Source organism: Patagioenas fasciata, chromosome 7 (assembly GCF_037038585.1).
Source record: "Patagioenas fasciata isolate bPatFas1 chromosome 7, bPatFas1.hap1, whole genome shotgun sequence".
Taxonomy (NCBI): Eukaryota; Metazoa; Chordata; class Aves; order Columbiformes; family Columbidae; genus Patagioenas; species Patagioenas fasciata.
The window spans coordinates 34,698,180-34,718,647 of NC_092526.1; the positions used below are offsets into that span (position 1 = coordinate 34,698,180).

At 40.9% G+C, this 20,468-nt stretch overlaps 1 protein-coding gene across 12 annotated transcripts in view; it reads right to left on the reverse strand.

The window, feature by feature from the left end:
- AGAP1 (ArfGAP with GTPase domain, ankyrin repeat and PH domain 1) overlaps positions 1–20,468 on the reverse strand; it is a 374,152-nt gene that overhangs the window by 233,238 nt on the left and 120,446 nt on the right. For 11 of the 12 annotated variants that reach the window (XM_071811326.1, XM_071811327.1, XM_065841627.2 and 8 more), the window contains 2 exons: positions 5,188–5,273; positions 1,320–1,461 (listed from right to left, as the gene is read on the reverse strand). The exons of the other annotated variant lie outside the window; for it this stretch is intronic. In XM_071811326.1, coding sequence (XP_071667427.1) covers positions 1,320–1,461; positions 5,188–5,273 — 228 coding nt within the window. The remainder of the gene's footprint in view (positions 1–1,319; positions 1,462–5,187; positions 5,274–20,468) is intronic. 12 annotated transcript variants of the gene reach the window in all.

Consider the following 20,468-nt stretch of genomic DNA (forward strand, 5'->3'; position numbering starts at 1 on the left):
TTTTTCAGCTCCAGTTCTAAGCTGACAGTGGGGCCCTTCAAAGCAGTTCATTTCTGCTTTTTGGCTGTAGTTTCTGCTGTCCTAGGACTTCTTGTGGACCTGCTTCCCTTTTCATTTTTTGTCATCTGTTTCCGCCCTAAAGCCTGGTTGCGATTCCTCCTGCTCACAAGTGGCAGTGGGCAGGGGAAGGCAAACTGCTCCCTGACAACAAGGCTGACAAAAGAATAAGCTGAAACAGCAATGAAAAGCTTCAACGCAACCAGACTCAAAGGGAAGATGCCCAAAAATTGAACCTACAAGAGCAACTTGTGACACTTGTGTTGTCCCTTTGACACAGTAACCTGACAATATATTAAGCACAATGATTCGTCATAAAGGAACTCACAAAAATGCCTGCACTATGCTTGCGAAACAGCAGCTCTGTATAGTAAGAAGTCTCAAGTCTGGCATCTATGCAGGAATTCATAATTTTTGCAAGAATTATCACAGGAGGGACACCTACGTGGCCAGGTGCAGAACAGCCTCAACTCATGTGTCTACTCCCTGCAAACCTACTGCAGTTTGGGAAACTGATGAAACATTAATGTGACCAACTGGCAAAACGAGGCAGGGGACGTGCAAAAGACAGCTCAGATGAAAAAGAAACTGAAATATTGCTGGTACCTTTCCCCTGCTGCATTTCCCCATGGGATAGCTGTGCCTAGCACTGCTGCTCCAGAAAAACAGAATGGCGAGGATTGTTTCAGGAGGTTAAAGGCTGCATTTCCATTTGGTTTGAAGAATAGTATAACTAAGAGATTGCATAAGGGCACAGTTCAGTTCCACTTCTTAAACAGCACTGTAGGTTTTTAATCTCTGATTCACATGCCTCCCAGGAATGCTGAAGTATTGGTCACTTCTCCACTGACAAACTAATGGAAACTGGTCTGATGTCAGAACTTCATTACACAACTGACTCACCTACCCAAATTCAATGTCAGCATCTCCCTGCTCAGCAAGGGACTAGCAAGCAATGAAAACATCTGTTAAATACTTTCATTGCGACAGTCTTACACTCCCTTTCCCAAGGGTGCTGCATGGATACTTGTCTCCTGTCTCAAACCAGACCCTGCAATGCCATGGCCCATAGCAAAGCCAGCTGAGGAAGCCCAGAGGGCAGAATACCACCCTGCTGATTAACTGCCAGCTTATTCACAAGCTCTCATCATCAGAATGTCACTACTGATGGAAGAAGGGGGACAGGACAGGATGTGGCCTTGCCAGCTTAGAACAGTCTATAGGGTCACAGAAATATGCTCAAAAATCAAGACTGCACTTACCCTGGGTTCCCACCAGTACCACTGGAATTTCACTAGTGTTACGATAGTTTGCCATCCGGCTGTAGTAGTGGTAAACAGTCTGGAAGCTGATTTCATCTTCCAAGCTGAAGACAAATATAACAGCATCCACCCACATGGCAAACTGCACGATAAAAATGGAAAAAGCATAGTGTGAGAAAAGTAGCGAACAGGAAAAAAGATGAACATTCTTACCTTACTTGGAGGGAAACACAAATCAGAGAAACTTCGTTAGTGATAATAAACAAGGCCTTAAAAGTGGCATATCATTACTACAATGATGAATCAACATTCATCATTGTAAGTGATGGTGATCCGGGATACATGTAGGCTTTTCCCCCACACTCTCAACTGCATTTCTCCTTCACTGGTATATAGTATTACAAGCCCAACTACTAAGAGTGCACGTTGGTTTTAATTCACAGCAAAACATGACAGTTTCAGATTTCTGAATTTGTGAATTATAAACAAAAAGCACCTATCCCTAGGAACTTGAGCACCCCATTTAGTGTGTTTTTTCCCCGCTCTGTGCTTTCCATGCACGCATGCTGATGTTCCTGTTAACATCAGGACAAATGCTACGGTTGTGGTTTTACAAGCATTGCGAGTAATTCTTACATCTTGATGAATGTCTAAAAACATTTTTTTCAAATTTCCAGTTCTTCACTGTACAGACACTCTAAGCAAACAGTACTGAATGTATCATCCAGCTTTCAGTGTGAAAACAAACTATCCTCTCTTGGTATCAGTAATCTGCTAAAAGAGGTGCAGACACACAGGCCAAGGCAAGGTACTGCTTACGTGACCATGCAAGTGACAAAGTTTTAGCTCACGAGTGGAATAAGATTGTTCAAATACATTTAATATAACAATAAATTTATACAGGACATCAAAAAAAGACTGAAGTTAAGCTTGTCTCACTGCCTTTATTTTTCCCTAAGTGACTCCATTCCTACCCAAATTTAAACCAATGGAAACAAGTTTCAGCCATCAGAATTCATACCTTTTATTTTATTACTACTGCAATATGCCAGGTAGATTGGGGACACACTGAACATACAAACAGCTGCAGGAGGGTTCATTTGGGAAACATTTCTATTACACATTTTTGAAGTTTTATGAGACTAGCCTAGGTTTTTAAGCATTTTGCTTCAGCCCTACCAGCAGTATTTAAACTGCTTCAATCACTGGTTTGTCGATTCACACAAATCTCAGTTTTTAGCAAGGCAACCCCAGCTGCATGTGCAAAAGGAAGGAAAAAGAGCCAGCAGTATGAAGTTATGTACTAAAGTTGCTGAGCTCATTAAATTTCCTTTTTCAGAATCAGGAGCTAGCAGTACTTCTTCCTATTTTTCATACAGCATATTAGCTTGCAATTTAAGTCAATGTGCCCATTTGAGATTGTATTGTACTTGAAACCAAACACATATATTATGGTTACAGTGTAAAGAAACAGACCAAAATGTTTTGCAGTTTTCGAGGCAGTCAGGAGGATAATCATCTAGATGTCAGGGATAGGACTATCTACACACACCATAGTTGCTGCCAGAATAAGGCCAACTACCACACTACTAAATTTGAACTGTTCAAACCAGAAGATCTAACCAGAGACAGTGTCATTACTGGAAACTTGGTTTTGAGTCTTATAATAAAATGGTTCTCACTGACTGGATGCAGCAGCATCACGTCAAGAATTCTTCCTTACAGCTATAACGTCCTTAAAGCATCAGTTTGGAAGCTAAGAGTGTCTCTAAATTTTCTTAATGTTTCATCAGTATGTAGCAGAAGACTTCTAATGAAGATTATTAAAAAAAAATCCAGAGGGTGGTTATTCAATGTGGTGCCCTCCAGACACGAAATGTTTCCAGTAATTTCTTACTTCTCTCTTTATATTAAAATAAGTTTAAGCTTTGTGGATACCAGACCTGTGATATTAAAAACAAAAGGGATTTTGGAAAACACACAGAAAGTCTGGAAATCCAGGAGGTCTTATCCACACCACCGTGCAGAGAATAGCCTGAAATAAGGAGGATGGCTCAGCTGCTGATATACAAATCCTTCTTCAGCCTTGCTACTGTGATTGAGCAGATCTGTTTGCTCCAGGTAAGTTCAAATAAAAATCAAACAATAAATGAAATTTCTAAATTAAAAACAAACAAACAAACCCAAACAACAACAAACATAAAACCAAACAAAAACACAACAAAAACACCCCCAAAAAATCAAAACAAACAAACAAAAAACCCACAAATAATCAACAAAACACACACCACACACACACCCCCAAAAGCATGCAACAGTTCATTATAGCTCAGTTATGTTAATTGGGTTTTACAGAAGGAGGCCACCACATTTGTAACAGATCACAGTAAAAGCAGAATCAAACCTGGTGAGGAAACGAAATGGTCAACAAATTTAGACAGTGGTAAGACTGAAGAAGCATCAGCCAGTGCATCTGACCACCTCCCTGTTCAGACAATCTTATGTTAGAAATGAGAGATCATAGATCCAGAAAGTGAATCTTCAGGTGAGTTCATTTTCCCTCCTTTCCTGCCAAAAAAGGAGGACGGTGAACTGTCACCGTGGCTGTTTATTAACCTGCAGTTAATGCAAATGAACTCTGCAAAACCAAATCTTCAGGTGCAAAAATATTTACATTGCTGTATGTACTTTCACAACTCCAGCATTTATCTTTTATGTGAGGGAATGTTCTCCAAGCATCAGGGCCTGGAAACTGCTGTGTACTTCAGCCAAATTATTCACAGCCTCAAACAGAGCACTTCTTTTAGGCTCCTGCCTCACACGGCTGCAGATGTGTCAGCGACACTAATTTTTTGTTTTTATTTTAACTTCCTTCCAGGATGTCTCTCTTGGTCTCCATTTCCTCCACCGCCTTTCTCTTCTCCTTTATCCGGGCACCTTCCCCCCTGCTCTAATCCTCCTGCAGCTAATGAGCAATAGTGGAGCATTGAAACACAAGCTGCTGCTGCTGGCACCGCTCCCATTCAGCTGTTTGGCGATAGCACAGCTCCTGCTGCTAGATTTTTTATTTTTTTGGAAGCAGATCCACTACTGATCAGTCAAGCAAAGCAAGGCCAGCGGCAGCCAGCACACTTGAGTGCCCAGGTAAGAAGAGGTAAAGCGGAGACAAGGAGGAGGATGCTTGAAGACACCCGGCCAGGCTGGCTGTGCCTGCGGTGATTTAAGCATCACATAAACAAACGCTTCACTTCACGTCGCTCAAAACAGAGTAACAGAGTTAAACACACAAAACCACAGGTGTCTTCTCAAAAGCAAATCTCGGTGAGTCACCTTCTCCCAGTCAAGGAGGCAACACACTGTACACAGGCACCGAATCAGAACTCTGAGAACTCAGCGATGCCGAGCTGAGTGTTAAACAGCACAGTGAGCAAAACATGGAGGCAACAGGGAATGCAAATATTAGTACACAAGTATGTGTGTCACTGTACATATATCTACTTCGTATTTTAACAATTTAGAGAATTTAACTCAAATGAAAATGTACAACTCTAACATGCAGCTTTGTCACCACTGGAAGCATTTGATTAGGCATTCAGTATGCATTAACCGTGTGCCTTTCCTACCCAGTTTCACTCTGTAATCAAAATCCCAAATATTTTCTAAACAGAATATTTTTCATCTGAGGGTGATGGAAACATTTTCCCAACAGAAAGATGAGCAGAACCCAGGAAAGGACAAAACGAAGCCAGTTCTCTTAAAGGAAGGTGTGATTTTTGTTTGGTTGGTTTGTGCTTTGTTTTTGCTTGTTTGTTTAAAGAAAGGAACCCGTGGTGTTGGGCGGATAAAGCTCTATCGGTGCAGTGCTCACCTGTGCCTCCGGAGGGCCCCCTTCATCTCTGATCAGCAGCAGATAGCTTTGTCCATCAACTACTATCTCTTTCTTGAATCTCCCACCTGTCACACAGAGTAACTCATTACAGAACTGAAAAACGTAAAAAATACAAAACAGAAAAAGGCTTCGCTTGTGGAAAAAAGGTGTCCTTAAGGATTTTCTCAAATTAATCACCTACTGTGAATATTACTTAAGTTCATATGCACATGCATAAAAAATACTTACGAGAGGTAAGTCATATTAAAAATAAGGCTAATGTGGAAAAAAGCCAACAATTGCATTACAAACACCAACTCCCATTTAGGTGTACTTGGTTTTGATACATATAGCTAAAAGACAGTCACCTTTGTTTTTTAAAATGGTGAGAAATGCATCTCTAAGAAACACAAACATAGGACAGTTGCATATAAACATTATCTATTAGAACTAAAATAAACTTCTTTTGTGTCTCAGCATTTCCTCAAGAGAAGCCCAGTTCTTACAGCAGACATGTAATGTTATGAAAATGATACTTCTATATTCACAAACCACAGTTAGGGGAAAATACTAGACACGTTAGACAAAAAAAACTACAATGGTGGTACCTTAACAGAGAATGTTATGCAACTTACTAGCAGGATGAATTAAAGACCTATTTTTGAGATCTAAATAAAAGGAGCAGCATCGCAGCCTTCAGCCAAATTCTATTCCTGATCCTATTATTTCAGGAAGATGTAGAATATTGAGTGCTTGTGAAAACCAAAGAGCTGGCACTGAATCTAAGAAACCAAACGGGGCCATGCAGCTGCCCGATTCCCTTCTCTGTCCACTGGTCTGATGTGGACTCTGAGCCTGACCCAAGGGCAGAACTGGGATTGCTTTCCTTTGGGGTTAAGCACATTTTGGGCATCCTGCTGTGTCTCATGATGGACTTCAGATAATGACAAATCACATTTCAGGTTTCTGGTGTGACTGAGCCCAAGCCAGGATTAGCAAGCTTGGCCTGGCTAAGCCTTTGGGTTGTTCAGGCTCCTCTCCTGGAAGCAGAGCACTCTTATCTCCCCACTGATGCCACAAAGGGCCCATGGCCTGCAGTCTTGGCATCGTCCCACTGCCTCACATGTGCACTTACCGGGCTAAAATAAAACATATCTACTGACACACATGCTAAACTCCTTTCTTTACCCCTCTTGCTTTAACTGGAATTATTTCCAATTTGAATCTTGTTCCCCAAGTATGCTTACTTAAAAAGTTCCCATACTATCAAACCCAATGCATTTAAATATATGGTAGGTGGGTGAACAACTCTGACTTGTTCTCCAAACAAGCTCTCTGGGCACATAAGTCAGCGCACACAGGCTAACGCGGATCCTCAAAACATTTGCACAAAAATTGCTCGCCTAGGAGAACCAACAACCTGGCTTAGACCCATCATTCCCACAGCCCAACCACTACGGCTGGTTTCAAATCAAGATCACTCAGCTATGTACAGTACTTAAGCATGTTTAAATGCATTTTGTTTTTAATACAAGACATAAGAACACAGGGGTTTGTGGATTTGCTGTTGTTGTTTTTCTGTTGTTTGTTGTTGTTTAGTTTCTTTGTAGACCTACTCTACTATGAACAGCTTAGCAGTACCAAACATGCAACAATTAAGGCTGTCACATTTCTGGTTGTTTAACTGCACTGAAGGAGTAGAAGAGCTATATATAGATTTTCATTATCCTGCTCACAAGCTGGATTTCTATTTTGTCTTTGAAGACCAAGTGGCAGGTAAATATACATCATTACTGAACTTGAAGAGAATAATCAAAATCAAGCGTAAAACTTTAAAAGGAAACTAGTCTCAGCTCTCAGGAACTGAATTTCTATTAACCATATCATTATTTCTATATGTCGTCAATTAATTGTATACCCTTCATAATGAAGTGTTAAATAAGATGAATTGCTTATATACAGCCCTCCAGAGAGGCTCTTTAAAGCTGTAAGTAACAATGGAAATGCAATATATACGTGATCGAAGAGTGAAAGTTCTGCATAATTGCCATTCCCTATTTCCTTTTTTTAAACACTGAAAGTTCACACAGCTAATTATAAAATACCATGAACTGAACACATTTAAGAGTCAACTCATTATTCCCTCTTGTCAACAGGATGCCTTTCAGGTCTCACTGTATCTTCAAATGGTCCTCCGAGGTATAAAGGAGGTAGAGACAAGGTGAAATAAAAAGCTTAAATAGAGATTTTAAAAAAAAAAATTCATATACCCATGTAGTATTAAAATGTATACACAGAGATCACAAACGTGAGCACTACAATATTTATTCTTGAGAGCCACTTCATGATCACTAGAGATGATATTTACAGGGGTAGGTTTGAGAAGTGTATATTTAACAAATGCAGTGTAGAGTTACCCAACATCTCCCTTGCTATACGAACGCACACTAAGTGACCAGCTTGTACACCTCTTCGTCATCTTCTCCAAAACCGACTCTGTGTACAGCTCAGTACAATGATACTCTATTTTTATTTCCAGTATTCATTTCAAATCTTGACATGCTATAACACTTCATGAAGGTCTGTCACGCTGGAAGAGCAGCGTACAGGCAATTTAAATCTATTCAAGTGGCTTTACCTTAAAAGCCAAGTGAGCTCGTTATCTGGAATTATGCACTAGTTCCATGCACGTCCTCACGCATCCATTTATTTTTGTTTTGGTTTAGGTATTTCACAATAAATAGTTTAAACCTAATAGCCCCACCAACCAAAATGGTTAGAAGAATGCCCCGCATTTCCAAACTGTAACAAGCATTTAAAAACAATCTGAAGACACAGATATGTAACAGGACACTTGCGCTCATCCCCCAAATAAGAATTATTTTATGCAAATTTGAGATCAAAGCAGGATGCATCCCTATTAACTAGTGTTTCTACAACATTAAAGAGCCTTCATCATGAGCACGTCATAACGTTAGGTACTACACAGGACAGAGGTTAAGAAAACCTACCCCAACACGAAAAAATTACACAAACAAAAGTATAAACAGTAAAGAATAAACAGACTTCTGCCAGTGTGTGAAACCAGGGCTCTGCGGTTGTCCCGCAGATATCTGTGGTCATAAGATTAAGGGAAACAATTGACTAATTCTGCCTTTGCCTTGACGAGCCCTGACGTGACCCATCTCCAGGCCCAGCAAGTAAAAGCAGTGAAAGGGCAGTGATTTTGAGACGGTTCAGCCTGCACTAGTAATTTAAAACAAAACAAAACATCACATCTTTGGCATTTGTGAAGTGTCACAGGGGCATCGGGAAAGAGAAAGCAGAGAGACCAGCCAGTTCAAATATTGAACTACTGCAACCGGTCAAAGAAGTCACGAACTCTCCCATGGCTACAAAATACCACAGTATTTTTTAATGTATCTGTATATATGATGGAGGCACAAGATAGTGTCTAAACTGAAGACACTGAAAACAAAGAAATGACCTTCTTAATTTAAAGAAAGAGTTCAAAAAAACACAGCGTGAGTCCCAAGGGAGGTGGCGAGCTTTGTTCCACTCCCATCACTATTATGACACACGCTGCTTTTTAATGAGGGAATTTCTCAACTCCTGTATGCACCTGCCAAAGGAGGTCACTGAAAGAGAGAGACTGGCAGCTTGGACCATGGCTCTGAAGGACGAAGCGATGGCTCCTGATACCTCCTAACAGGCACATCAAAGCACAAAGATGCTGGAGCACAAGATGTGCAATAAACAGCTGAACTATCTTATACTTACTTGCAGCCCCAACCCCAGCTCTAAAGCCATATAAAAGACATGTCAGTGAATATCTAAATAACTCTCTACAGCCAGACAGATGGAGCTGGAAACTGTTTTCATGAAATATGACAGTAATTTTATAAAAACAAATCACTGAAACTGTGTGGAAGCTTTAATTTGGGAGGATTTTTGTATGTGATTTATTTATTTTCTCTAAAGCTCTGTATTCATAAATCGCTGCATTATTCCCAGGTTTCCAGGGCAAGATCATTAGCAATTCACACAGACTCATTTTCAGACACGTACAGAATTTTGCATAAGGCGGCAAATATTACTGCTGTGTACAAACCACAGTACCCACCAGAAAATAGAGCTGTGATTCTGATACCACCCATAAAACCAACCATGCTCCTCTCTGCACTAGGTCAGATTCCTACTATAAAATACTCCAGACAAAAATACAGCTTTGATCAATATAAAGCTAAATAAATTCTGTGTGTCAGTGATTTACAACCACAGCTAAAAACCCAGCACAAGTCAGAATACCAGGCTGAGGCAATCAACAAAAGGTTCCTAATCTCATTTCTATGCACATCATTCTATGAAGGTTCACCCTTCGAATCAGCAGCGCTAAGAAACTGTCCTTTGGTAAAAACTGATACTAGCTTTAAATACCACACATATTTGTAATCAAAGGTGCTCAATACTGTGAAAGCTTTTTATTACACAGGGAATTGCGTGGATGGAGGTTTTCATCCTGTTCTGAAAGCCTGGCCGCCGAGAGCTGTTCCACTGCGTAATTGCTCACCAGAGCAACCGCTGATTTTCATACTGTGTCCCCAGGCTTGACTGCCTTCGCCAGGCTCTTTATTCAAGCAAATTGCCACGGGGATGAAGTTATTTGGCCATATGAGAAAGATAAATTCGGTGGGCTGGGTGCATGACAAGCCCATGTCTACCACAACTGTGGGGGCAGGGTAGGCAGGGAAGCAGAGACCGAAGGGACGAGTGAAGCAGCCGTAAAAGCCTCTATTTTGTACTCCCAATGACATGTGAATTTTGACAACAGTGGCCAGTTGTCTCACAAACGCAGAGTCTCTTTTTTTTTGTTTTTTCTTAGGATGGAAAAGACAAGAATCTAGCTCGTCTTCAAGGAAACACGTTTAAAAACCACCTATTTCTTCTGTTCATACATCCATCATACATCCAGGACAAAATATATGAAAACTGTTGACTAAGCTCAGAAACAATAAATGCTCTCAAGATCTGCAACTATGCAGAAGCACCGAAGAAGAATGACAGCAAGACTCTCGGTAAACCAATGCCAGCCTTGCAGCTCAACATTACCCAAAGTTTTTATTTAAATAAACCATCCTTTCAAAATGTTTTTTTCTCGGTGTTTCCCAATAAAGCATATTATCACACAAGAAGCATTAAAACTGAATTTCCATCACATCAAGTTGTGCTCAGTGCTTCATGTCAGCTCACATTGGCATTAGCAGAAGAGACGCTATCGCAAACTATCTCTGAGCCACACGGGAAGCCAGCTCTTGGGTATTTCCTTAATGCAAATACTGTGCTAGATGAGACTTCAGAAACCAAATGTGGTTGAGCTGGGTGCAGCGTCAAACCACAGAAGTGCAAAGACTGGGGAAGCATCGCTCTGGCACGAGACCACAGCCGCACGCAGATAACTGCACCACCTCCCAACAAAGCACCAGGGTTTAAACAAAACAGAACACCAAACCATGAAAAAAAAAACGCAAACAAAGAAACAAAACAACAAAACAACCTTGGCTGAGCCTTTTGAAACCCACCATCTGCTTCTCTCAACAGATATATTTTGGGAAATACATGGATCAAATAATAGGCTAGAATATTAGAGTACCAAGCTATACCAAATTAAAGCACGGTACACACACAGGCACCATGCATGATGTAATATAATCACATCATATAAATAATCTTATAATTACAGACAAACTGACAAGAAAGCACCAACAGATCTTGTAATACCATGAAAAGAAAGTTTACTATTGGAATTTTAGTAGCAGCTGCAATGACATTTAACAACTTAATTTTGAGATACATTCACTGAAATATTTGCAGTGCTAGATCGGATGGGTCCACAAAACCCGTTGGTGATTTCAATGGAGATCAACTGAATTTTAATTTTTAAGCTTTCAGGAAAATATAGCTTACACCTTTTTTTTTTTTTTTTTTAATAAAAAAAGGTTTACCTCTCAAGTTGCATAGAATTAGAGACCACAATTAAAATTCAGACAGAAAATGGGATGGAGTGAGTTCATCTTGAGAACATATCAAGGCAGTGACACTAAATGACATTTCTGCAAAGGTATTCGGTCTCATTTCCACGTGGTATAAAATAATTTAACGAATAGTAGCAAAGTCCTGAGCAGCCTGACTGGGGCTGCAAATTAAACAAATAAGGAACAGGGGGAAATCCTGCTGCAACCCACTCTTGGCTCACCACCAGCCAACTAGTATGAAATACCCAGCAGTTGCTTCTAGTTAATTTAAACAGTTGCCAACATCTAAACAAAACAAAACAAAAAAAATGCAGTGCTTCACAGACCAGTCTGGAAAGAGCATTTATTTGAGCCACCCACACGTTATTACACACAAACACAGTTATTAGACATTTGGGTGCAGGGAGAGAAAAATTCCACAGCAGATTACCTCTCTGCTAGAAGAACCTGGCATAGGGAAAAGGAGAAGCAAGAAGTAAACAGGCTGAGATTTCCATCCAACATTATATTTCAGATGGAAGGAGAAGAAAATGATCAATTAACCACCAAGATAAATTAGTACAAAAAAGAGCCAGCCTCTGAGCAATTAAGTTTCCTTCATGACATGGAGACAGACCTTGGAGAAGCGTAGTGCATGTTATATTCTCACTAGAAAACTTCTGACTGTCTGTGACATACTGCTTGTAAGCTAATTAGAGAAGCCCAGTCTTAATAAAATTACAGTTGTGAGTGCAGCTGCAGAGGTAAGCTGCGCTTGGTACTCATCAAATGACTCATCTTTAAAAAAGTAAGATACCAATGCAAGTTTCTGCAGGAGTTTCGAGTCTCATGCAAGTATTTGATTAATAACCTACAACATGGAAGTAACAGGTTATTTAAATTCTAGATAATGAAGCGAAGCAGGAGGGACGGCAAGGATATTAGAAAAATGGCATTGTACTTGAACATTGCCACAACAAATTAGAAACACAGAGTGTTTCACAACAGCAGCATCCCAGGGACCGACCGGCCGCAGGAGATAAGTAAAGATGGAAGTAAAGATACAAAGCTCTACTCAAAAGTCACCAAAATTCTACATATAAACTTAGGGATCTATATTCCAGCAGGAAAGCTGACAGGCAGAATGGGATTCCGGCAAGTACCCACTGCTAATGTGCTTTTTAAAACAGTTTTGCCCTCAGAGCATTTCAAATCTTGTATGGTTATGATTTCACTCTCCTGGCTAGAAGCATCCCTGTGCCTCAGGGTATCCTGTTTACAACATAATCAGTATCTGATTATCTGTTTGACAAACTAGAGAATCTACTCATCTATTAAACCTGTTTAGGGAGTAGTACTCGATTTCCCTTCTCAGCAGAAGCCATACAGGTAGCTCCAGTCTCAAGGACAGTTGAAAATGTGTTCAGGTAATACTGAAGTATGTGACACAGCAGAAATAGTACATTATGCTACTATTTAGCATTATAGCAAAAGTATTTGTATTTAAAGCAGCGCATTGATTTTTTGAAATTACACCAGAATTACACCCGTCACTTTACACTTGACTGGAAAGAATCTATGATTGTCTTTCCCCCTAAGAATGGCACAGCACCAACTGATGCTGTGCCATTCTTAGGGGGAAAGACAACCATAGATTCTTTTCAGTCAAGTGTAAAGTGACGGGTGTAATTCTGGTGTACCAAGGCCTCCTTAGAACCACAGCTGGTGAGAGGGGTCAAGGACAGCAAGAAGAACTTTTTCAAATACACAGTAAATAAAACTAATACCAAAGGCAATGTAGGCCCACTGATTAATGAGGTGGGTGCCCTGGTAGCAGAAGACACAGAGAAGGCAGAATTGCTGAATGCCTTCTTTGTCTCTGTCTACTCTGCTGGAGGCTGTCCTGGGGAACCCTGTACCCCTGAGACCCCGGATGAAGCCAGGTCACTGGAGGAGTTTGCTTTAGTCAATGAGGACTGGGTTAGGGAGCAATTAAATAGTCTGGACATCCATAAATCCATGGGTCCAGATGGGATGCATCCGCGGGTGCTGAGGGAGCTGGCTGAAGTCATTGCTGGACCGCTATCCATCATTTTTTGTCAAGTCTTGGGAAACGGGAGAGGTGCCCGAGGACTGGAGGAAAGCAAATGTCACTCCAGTCTTCAAAAAAGGGCAAGAAGGAGGACCCGGGTAATTATAGACCGGTCAGCCTCACCTCTGTCCCTGGGAAAGTAATGGAACAGCTTATCCTTGGTGTCATCTCAAGGCACATCAGGGATAAGAGGGTCATTAGGGGCAGTCAGCATGGCTTTACCAAGGGTAAGTCATGCTTGACCAACCTCATAGCCTTTTATGAGAATGTAACAAGGTGGATGGATGATGGCAGAGCAGTGGATGTGGTCTACCTTGACTTCAGTAAAGCCTTTGACACAGTCTCCCACAGCATCCTCACAGCTAAATTGAGGAGGTGTGGTCTAGACAATAGAGTAGTGAGGTGGGTTGCAAACTGGCTTAAAGAGAGAAGCCAGAGAGTGGTGGTCAATGGTGCGGAGTCCAGTTGGAGGCCAGTATCTAGTGGAGTGCCTCAGGGGTCAGTACTGGGGCCAATATTATTCAATATATTCATTAACTATTTGGACGAGGAAATTGAGTGTACTATCAGCAAGTTTGCTGATGACACTAAGCTGGGAGGAGTGGCTGACACGCCAGAAGGCTGTGCTGCCATCCAGCGGGACCTGGACAGGCTGGAGAGTTGGGCGGGGAATAACATGATGAAATTTAACAAGGGAAAGTGTAGAGTCCTGCATCTGGGCAGGAACAACCCCAGGTTCCAGTATAGGTTGGGGAATGACCTATTAGAAAGCACTATAGGGGAAAGGGACCTGGGGGTCCTGGTGGACAACAGGATGACCATGAGCCAGCACTGTGGCCTTGTGGCCAGGAAGGCCAATGGCATCCTCGGGTGTATTGCAAGGGGGGTGGTCAGTAGATCGAGAGAGGTCCTCCTTCCCCTCTACTCCGCCCTGGTGAGACCCCATCTGGAATATTGTGTCCAGTTCTGGGCCCCTCAGTTCAAGAAGGACAGGGAACTGCTGGAGAGGGTCCAGCATAGGGCAACAAAGATGATTAAGGGAGTGGAGCACCTCCCTTATGAAGAAAGGCTGAGGGAGCTGGGGCTCTTTAGTTTGGAGAAGAGGAGACTGAGGGGTGACCTTATTAATGTTTATAAATATATAAAGGGTGAGCGTCATGAGGATGGAGCCAGGCTCTTCTCAGTGGCAAACAATGATAGGACAAGGAGTAATGGGATCAAGCTGGAACACAAGAGGTTCCACTTAAATTTGAGAAAGAACTTCTTCTCAGTGAGGGTGACAGAGCACTGGAACAGGCTGCCCAGGGAGGTTGTGGAATCTCCTTCCCTGGAGACATTCAAAGCCCGCCTGGACACATTCCTGTGCGACCTCACCTAGGCGTTCCTGCTCCAGCAGGGGGATTGGACTAGATGATCTTTTGAGGTCCCTTCCAATCCCAAACATACTGTGATACTGTGATAAATAGGTTTGAGATTTTAATCCTGGTCTAGGTTCTAGGGTGAATTTGCAAAATTCTGACACATTGTCTGCAAGGTGATAAAGCACCTGTGCCCTGCAAGCGAGCATTCGTATCTCCAAATTTACCCCACAAACAAGATAGTAGACATCCACCAGTTCAACATGATGCAGTGATATATTTTCATCTGACATCAACTGCACATAAATACACAAAAATTTTGGCACTGAGCAAGTAAAAGCTGAATACATTACATGTTATGAGTGTGCCCTTCTTCATAGTTCATTCATGTGAAAAAATACTTCTGACAGTTTAAAGGGGTGGAAAAATAACAAGAAGGAACCTGTGAGGAACCTCCTCCAACAGTCACCCCAACGTCCCGAATGCCAGGAGCCTCTTGCAGCCACAGCTGCATCACCTGCAGGACCTTCTCTGTACACCGAATCCTGCAACGGCAATTTGATATTATTTTAAGATTCCTGCACCGCTGCATTCTCATCAGCACCATGACTTCTTAACTGGGTGCAGTTTTATTTGAATTCCATCAGGGCACAACCATGAATGTCATATATTTGAGCTCAGACAGCAAAACTCAGATGAACATACTCAAATATTTTAAAAAGCTATGTTTTAATAAGTATTAAAATGGAAGAGATAAAAGGTATTTGTACATTTATAGGGGTGTGACCAGTACCCGCAGCTTCCCACCCTGGTAATATGGTCAGGAAAATACCATTTTATAAGGCAAACAGTCACATCTAGTGCCATCATCATCCCACCAAGGATCCCCCGAGTAACCTGTCTGTGCCCATATTGTCAGGTGACAAGGGCCTACAACTAAATTAATGGTTCAATTTCTACTAATAAGATAGGAAATCAGGCATATCCTGTAGCCTTTCTTTACTTGTGTGCTGGGGTTTGTGTTTTGTTTTTGTTTGTTTTTACTTTGTATTTTACTGACAGCAGGTGCAGGCAGTTGCTTACATGTCACACCCACTGACTGTATATACACTACAAGTCTAATTTTAAAAGCTTATTTTTATCAAGCCAGCTGGAGACGGACAAAAACCAACCAGCAGCAATCGGCTTCCCTGGGCAGGATGTGATGCTACTTTTGTAGACTCCTACCTGTTTCCATCACCAGTCTTTCCAAATTTAAAAAGCTTGCACCCCAAAATACCACCTTCCAAACAAAGTTCCTTACAAAGTTAGGCCCATGACTTAAAATATTATACCATAGCTCTTTTTTTGCTCCAGTTCCTTAAAAAATGTTTTATCACATATTTCACCTTCCAGATGCTAGCCCGCTCAGCCAGATATTCACACAGCTTCTACCTTTCAATCCACCATATAAATAATCTCCTGCCAACACCTGCTCAAAGTTTCTCCATCTAAAATCAACTCCAGAAGTTTACAACATAATTTCAAAGATCTTAACATACATACTAACAAACCCTGAACTGCATAACCAAAGTAAGCTAAAAACTCCTATAAGCATAGACTTCAGGTTTCTTTTTTCTCTCTCTTTTTAAAATATCCTTTTGCTTTTTATACTTAGTTTATAGCTGGCTTCTATAATATCTGAGCATCCACAGTATTACATTGCAATTAGTAACCCTGAAGTTAAAGCCAGACTTAACTAGCTGTGATTATATTATAATCTGTCTGAACACACCAAAAAAATCAAGTCTGCTAAGGAAACCCGGGGGGTTTTTGTTTGGTTTTGGTTTTTTGTTTGTTTTTGTTTTTTTGATAACAGAACGGCCATTACATAAGAGCATACTATATCTTACAGGTACAAAAACTCATTTTTCATCTGTATTCTGTATTTCACTAAATATCTTAGTATCACTCAGAAACAAGGAGAATGAGAAAAGAGAATGACACCACTAAAATAAGTGACAAGTTTTTTTCAGACTGATGTACCTAATGGCAAGTGGCAGCCCTAGAAGTATACATGGAAAGGTTCAAAATGAGCAGCACTGAGGAAAACAGGTTGTCTGTTTAGAAGTCTCACCCAGAAGAAAAGCCAGACAATGGGAGTTGGGAGAGAAGCTGAGGCACTCTCCCTCCATCCATTTTTATTTCTTCTGTACATGGGGGGAAATGAGACAGAGCGTTCTGGAGATTCTGCACCTCCTGCAGAATAAGCTGCCTTTCCAGCACCACGGAATCCAGACTGTCATTTAGCCAGGATCTAATTTGCCATCCTGCAAGGCCCAAGGCCCCTGGCATAACTAAAATGGGTAGAAAGCCTAATGACAGCCTGCTCTAGCAGCAAATTCAAAAGTCTTTTGAGAATTAAACATATTGTGAATATAATCAGCTAACTATTATGCGCTGCTTTCTGCTACAACTCCCAAAACAACATAAGATTAAATGGAAGGGTGGGGGGAAAAAAAAAAAAAACACACACACAACAAAAAAATCAAATACAAGCTGAAACATTGAAATTTTGCTTCAAGATCTAAACACTGGGCTATGACTTACAAGAAATATTTGAAAAATAAGGCAGAAGGCAGGTCCTTGTTGTAGCAGGAGTCCCTCCAGACTGGCTTCTGACTCAACAGCAGCAAAGAGCACTGGAGACCTAAGAGTCACTTTTATTACTACTACTAAGAGCCTACAGATGAAATAAATCTGAATTGCAGTTTTTACCTGGGACACAACCTTCAGAGGAACCTGTTATGAGACGGGCACAAATCCTACACACATCAGTCATCAAAACCTTTGAACGTCCAAGGTGCAATTCAAAGACATCATCTTAAAGATCAGTCGACCCTCAAGGCGCAGGACCAAAAATGGAAGCCCCTCCTAGGAAACTGCTTCTTCATCATCTTCCCCCGGGGAAAAAGAGCAAATACTTAACTTCTCTTAATTAACACAGTTCCTTATTTGTGCAGCACTTTAAACAGTAGCCAACTTGACGGCTGGAACAGAGAGGTTTTCAAAGAATTCAGTAACCTACAGAGCCAGTCTCAGGGGGACCAGGAGAGGGAAGGGCTGCAGAGGGGAGATTGCAGAATACATAAACATGCTCTTTTACGCTAAGCCTGAAAGGCTCCAAAAAGCCCAAGAGAGCCAACTGCAGCAATACTTTAAAATGATCAAAAAAGACAAGTGTTATCTTCTATCTGGATGTCAGCATGAAATGTCAAATAGAAATAATCAGCTGACAGTATTATAACGAAACAGAAGACAAAGAACTGAAAGGAGATAATTTTGAAACACATGTCTAAAGTCATCATTGTCTCCTGCACACAACACGGCGTTTGTCTGTATTTTTACAGACAAAAAGAGTGCTCTGATAACTTCAGCTGCCCCACAAAGTGCTATGTAAAGCTTGCGGAACATTGCACCAAAGATTTCAATTTAACATGAAAAATCTCAGCTTCCCTGTGTTTTGTGGCTCAAATGCTGTAATGGATGAAATATCCAGCTCCTTTAAGGTTAACGCTGCTTTTCTGAACCTGCACTTGGAATTATTCTAAAATCTTCGTGTATAAGCTATGTATAGATTTTTACACGTATAGTGATAATTTTATGGAATTCCAGGACACTACTAGTGAAAAAGCATCGAACCCTATCTTTGAAGAAGAGCTAAGTACATATTCAGAGGACAAATTTCCCTGCTCTTCATTTGCATTTCAGCCGGCTTGCTCACCGAGAACGGAACACACAGATTAGTCTGGGACACATCCTCCTTTTACTCATGAATGAGAACATTTGGTTGTTTAGTTAACATGGTCTCCGGATTCCTACATATTTGGAAAAAAATCACTAGATGAAAACAGCTAATAGCTTCTGTGAAGAGATTTGCAACCTTATGAAGCTAATTGCTCACAGAAGGAAAAATTACATTTTTAGCCTGCATATGGGAAGAAGGGAACGTGAACTGCTGTTACAGAAGAGGTTTTCCAATCCTGTTGCAGTCCCCATGTTCTGTTCAGCCTGAAACACCAAATTGTGGTCCCCATCTCACTAGTAAATCTCAGGGCACATCCAGGTGTAAAGAATGTCAAAACATGGTATTCCTTTCCCATCCTGCTTGTCTGATCACTTAATTTAACATAATGCAAGCAAAGAACAATCTTTTTTTATTTGGTTTTTTTTTCAGAAGAACAATCTCCATTCTCGGTTTCATCTCAGAGCCCAGCAACTGGAGCATTAGACCTTTTCCGCGAACAGCACCAACTAGAAGGTTATCTAGGCTAATAGATTACGCCTGAACTTTCCGTATACGTATTTTTGTAAGACTCTGTGGTCAGGCAAAAATCTCATGAGGGGCTGCTGAACAACAGCAGCTGAAATTGTACTGTAGCCTTTCTCAATCCTCCTTGCATAATTACACTTTGCTGAAGTAACATGATACGGATATAGTTACTAGATAAAAACTGAAAATCATGGACATCCATCCCCCACTATGAAATTTCTACAGGTTTGGGTAACAGGCTGGCAGCTTATTTTCATTACATTCCTTTTTCTTCAAATGGAAGGCTGAAGGTGACACTTGGCTTACTATTTTAATAATAAACATTAAGTTTTATGACCATTCCTGTTATTCAAGTGATAGACCGTTGATTGGAGGTACTGAAAAAAGTTACTCTGCGAAGGCTGCTAGAGCGTAAAATTATTTTTAGGTCAAGTCTGGAAGAAAAATAAATGACCACAGCTTTCTGGAAAACACATAAAGGCTTTATTCCATACCTCTTCCTGGGGGGACATATTTATTGTAGCCCTTCACACCTCAGAGACCTCTAACTGAAATTAAGTGGCACTTGAAATCTGATGCATTGTACCCCCATGGACAGACCCAGGTCCCAGCTTGGGGGTGCCCAGTTTGGGGGTGCCCAGCTGAGCTGTAGCTCGCTGGGGATGCAGCCAGTGAGAAAAAGAACTAAAGCAGGCTACAACTACAAAAAGGAAACGGGAAAGAAGAAACCAATGGCAAGTAAATAACCTTATCTTGTACAAGCAATAAAAAGTCATAGATTAAAAAAATACAGGGTTAAAAAAAAATATACCTATTAGTGGTAAAATAATCTCCTGTAAGAGCTTCCAATGCCTGTCATTTGTACTGTGTATTACAGGAGAAGCACAAGCATTATCAACCGAGAGCAGGCAATAGACAGTATTGCAAAGATTCACATCCTACATTTTCATTTATATTATATTCACAAGTTCCTCCACACAAAGATACATGAACTCTCCACTGACTTGCTCGCTCAAGTCAGGGTGCTGTGCTGCCTTTATGTTCTTCAGAGCACAAAATCATTTTACTCTTTCAATAAATCTTAAGTACACCCGAACATTTAATTATTAACCTACTTAAAACATCCGTGTCTCGTTTCAATGTCAAAGTAGAGCAGACAGACGCTAAATAATAACGAATTCTCAGAAAACTCACAGCAAAATGGGTGATTTCCAGTTTCAGGCTCCAGTTTCAGTGATGCTTTAATTTATTTAAAGTCAGGCTCATACATGATAGTGGAGATCAGCACCCTTAAAACTTTTTCACAGATTATGAGAGATACAACCAGAAGAGTTGCAATGCAGGCTGCACTAGGAAAGCTTAAAACCCTCTTTTTTTCCTCACCCCAGCTGAGACACCTTGGTCAACAATTTACCTGCTTTTTTTATTAGGCTGACTAGAAAAAAAAACCTGAAATAATCCTAACATGAATGAAGGTATTCACAGACATGCCAGAGATGTGCAAAAGC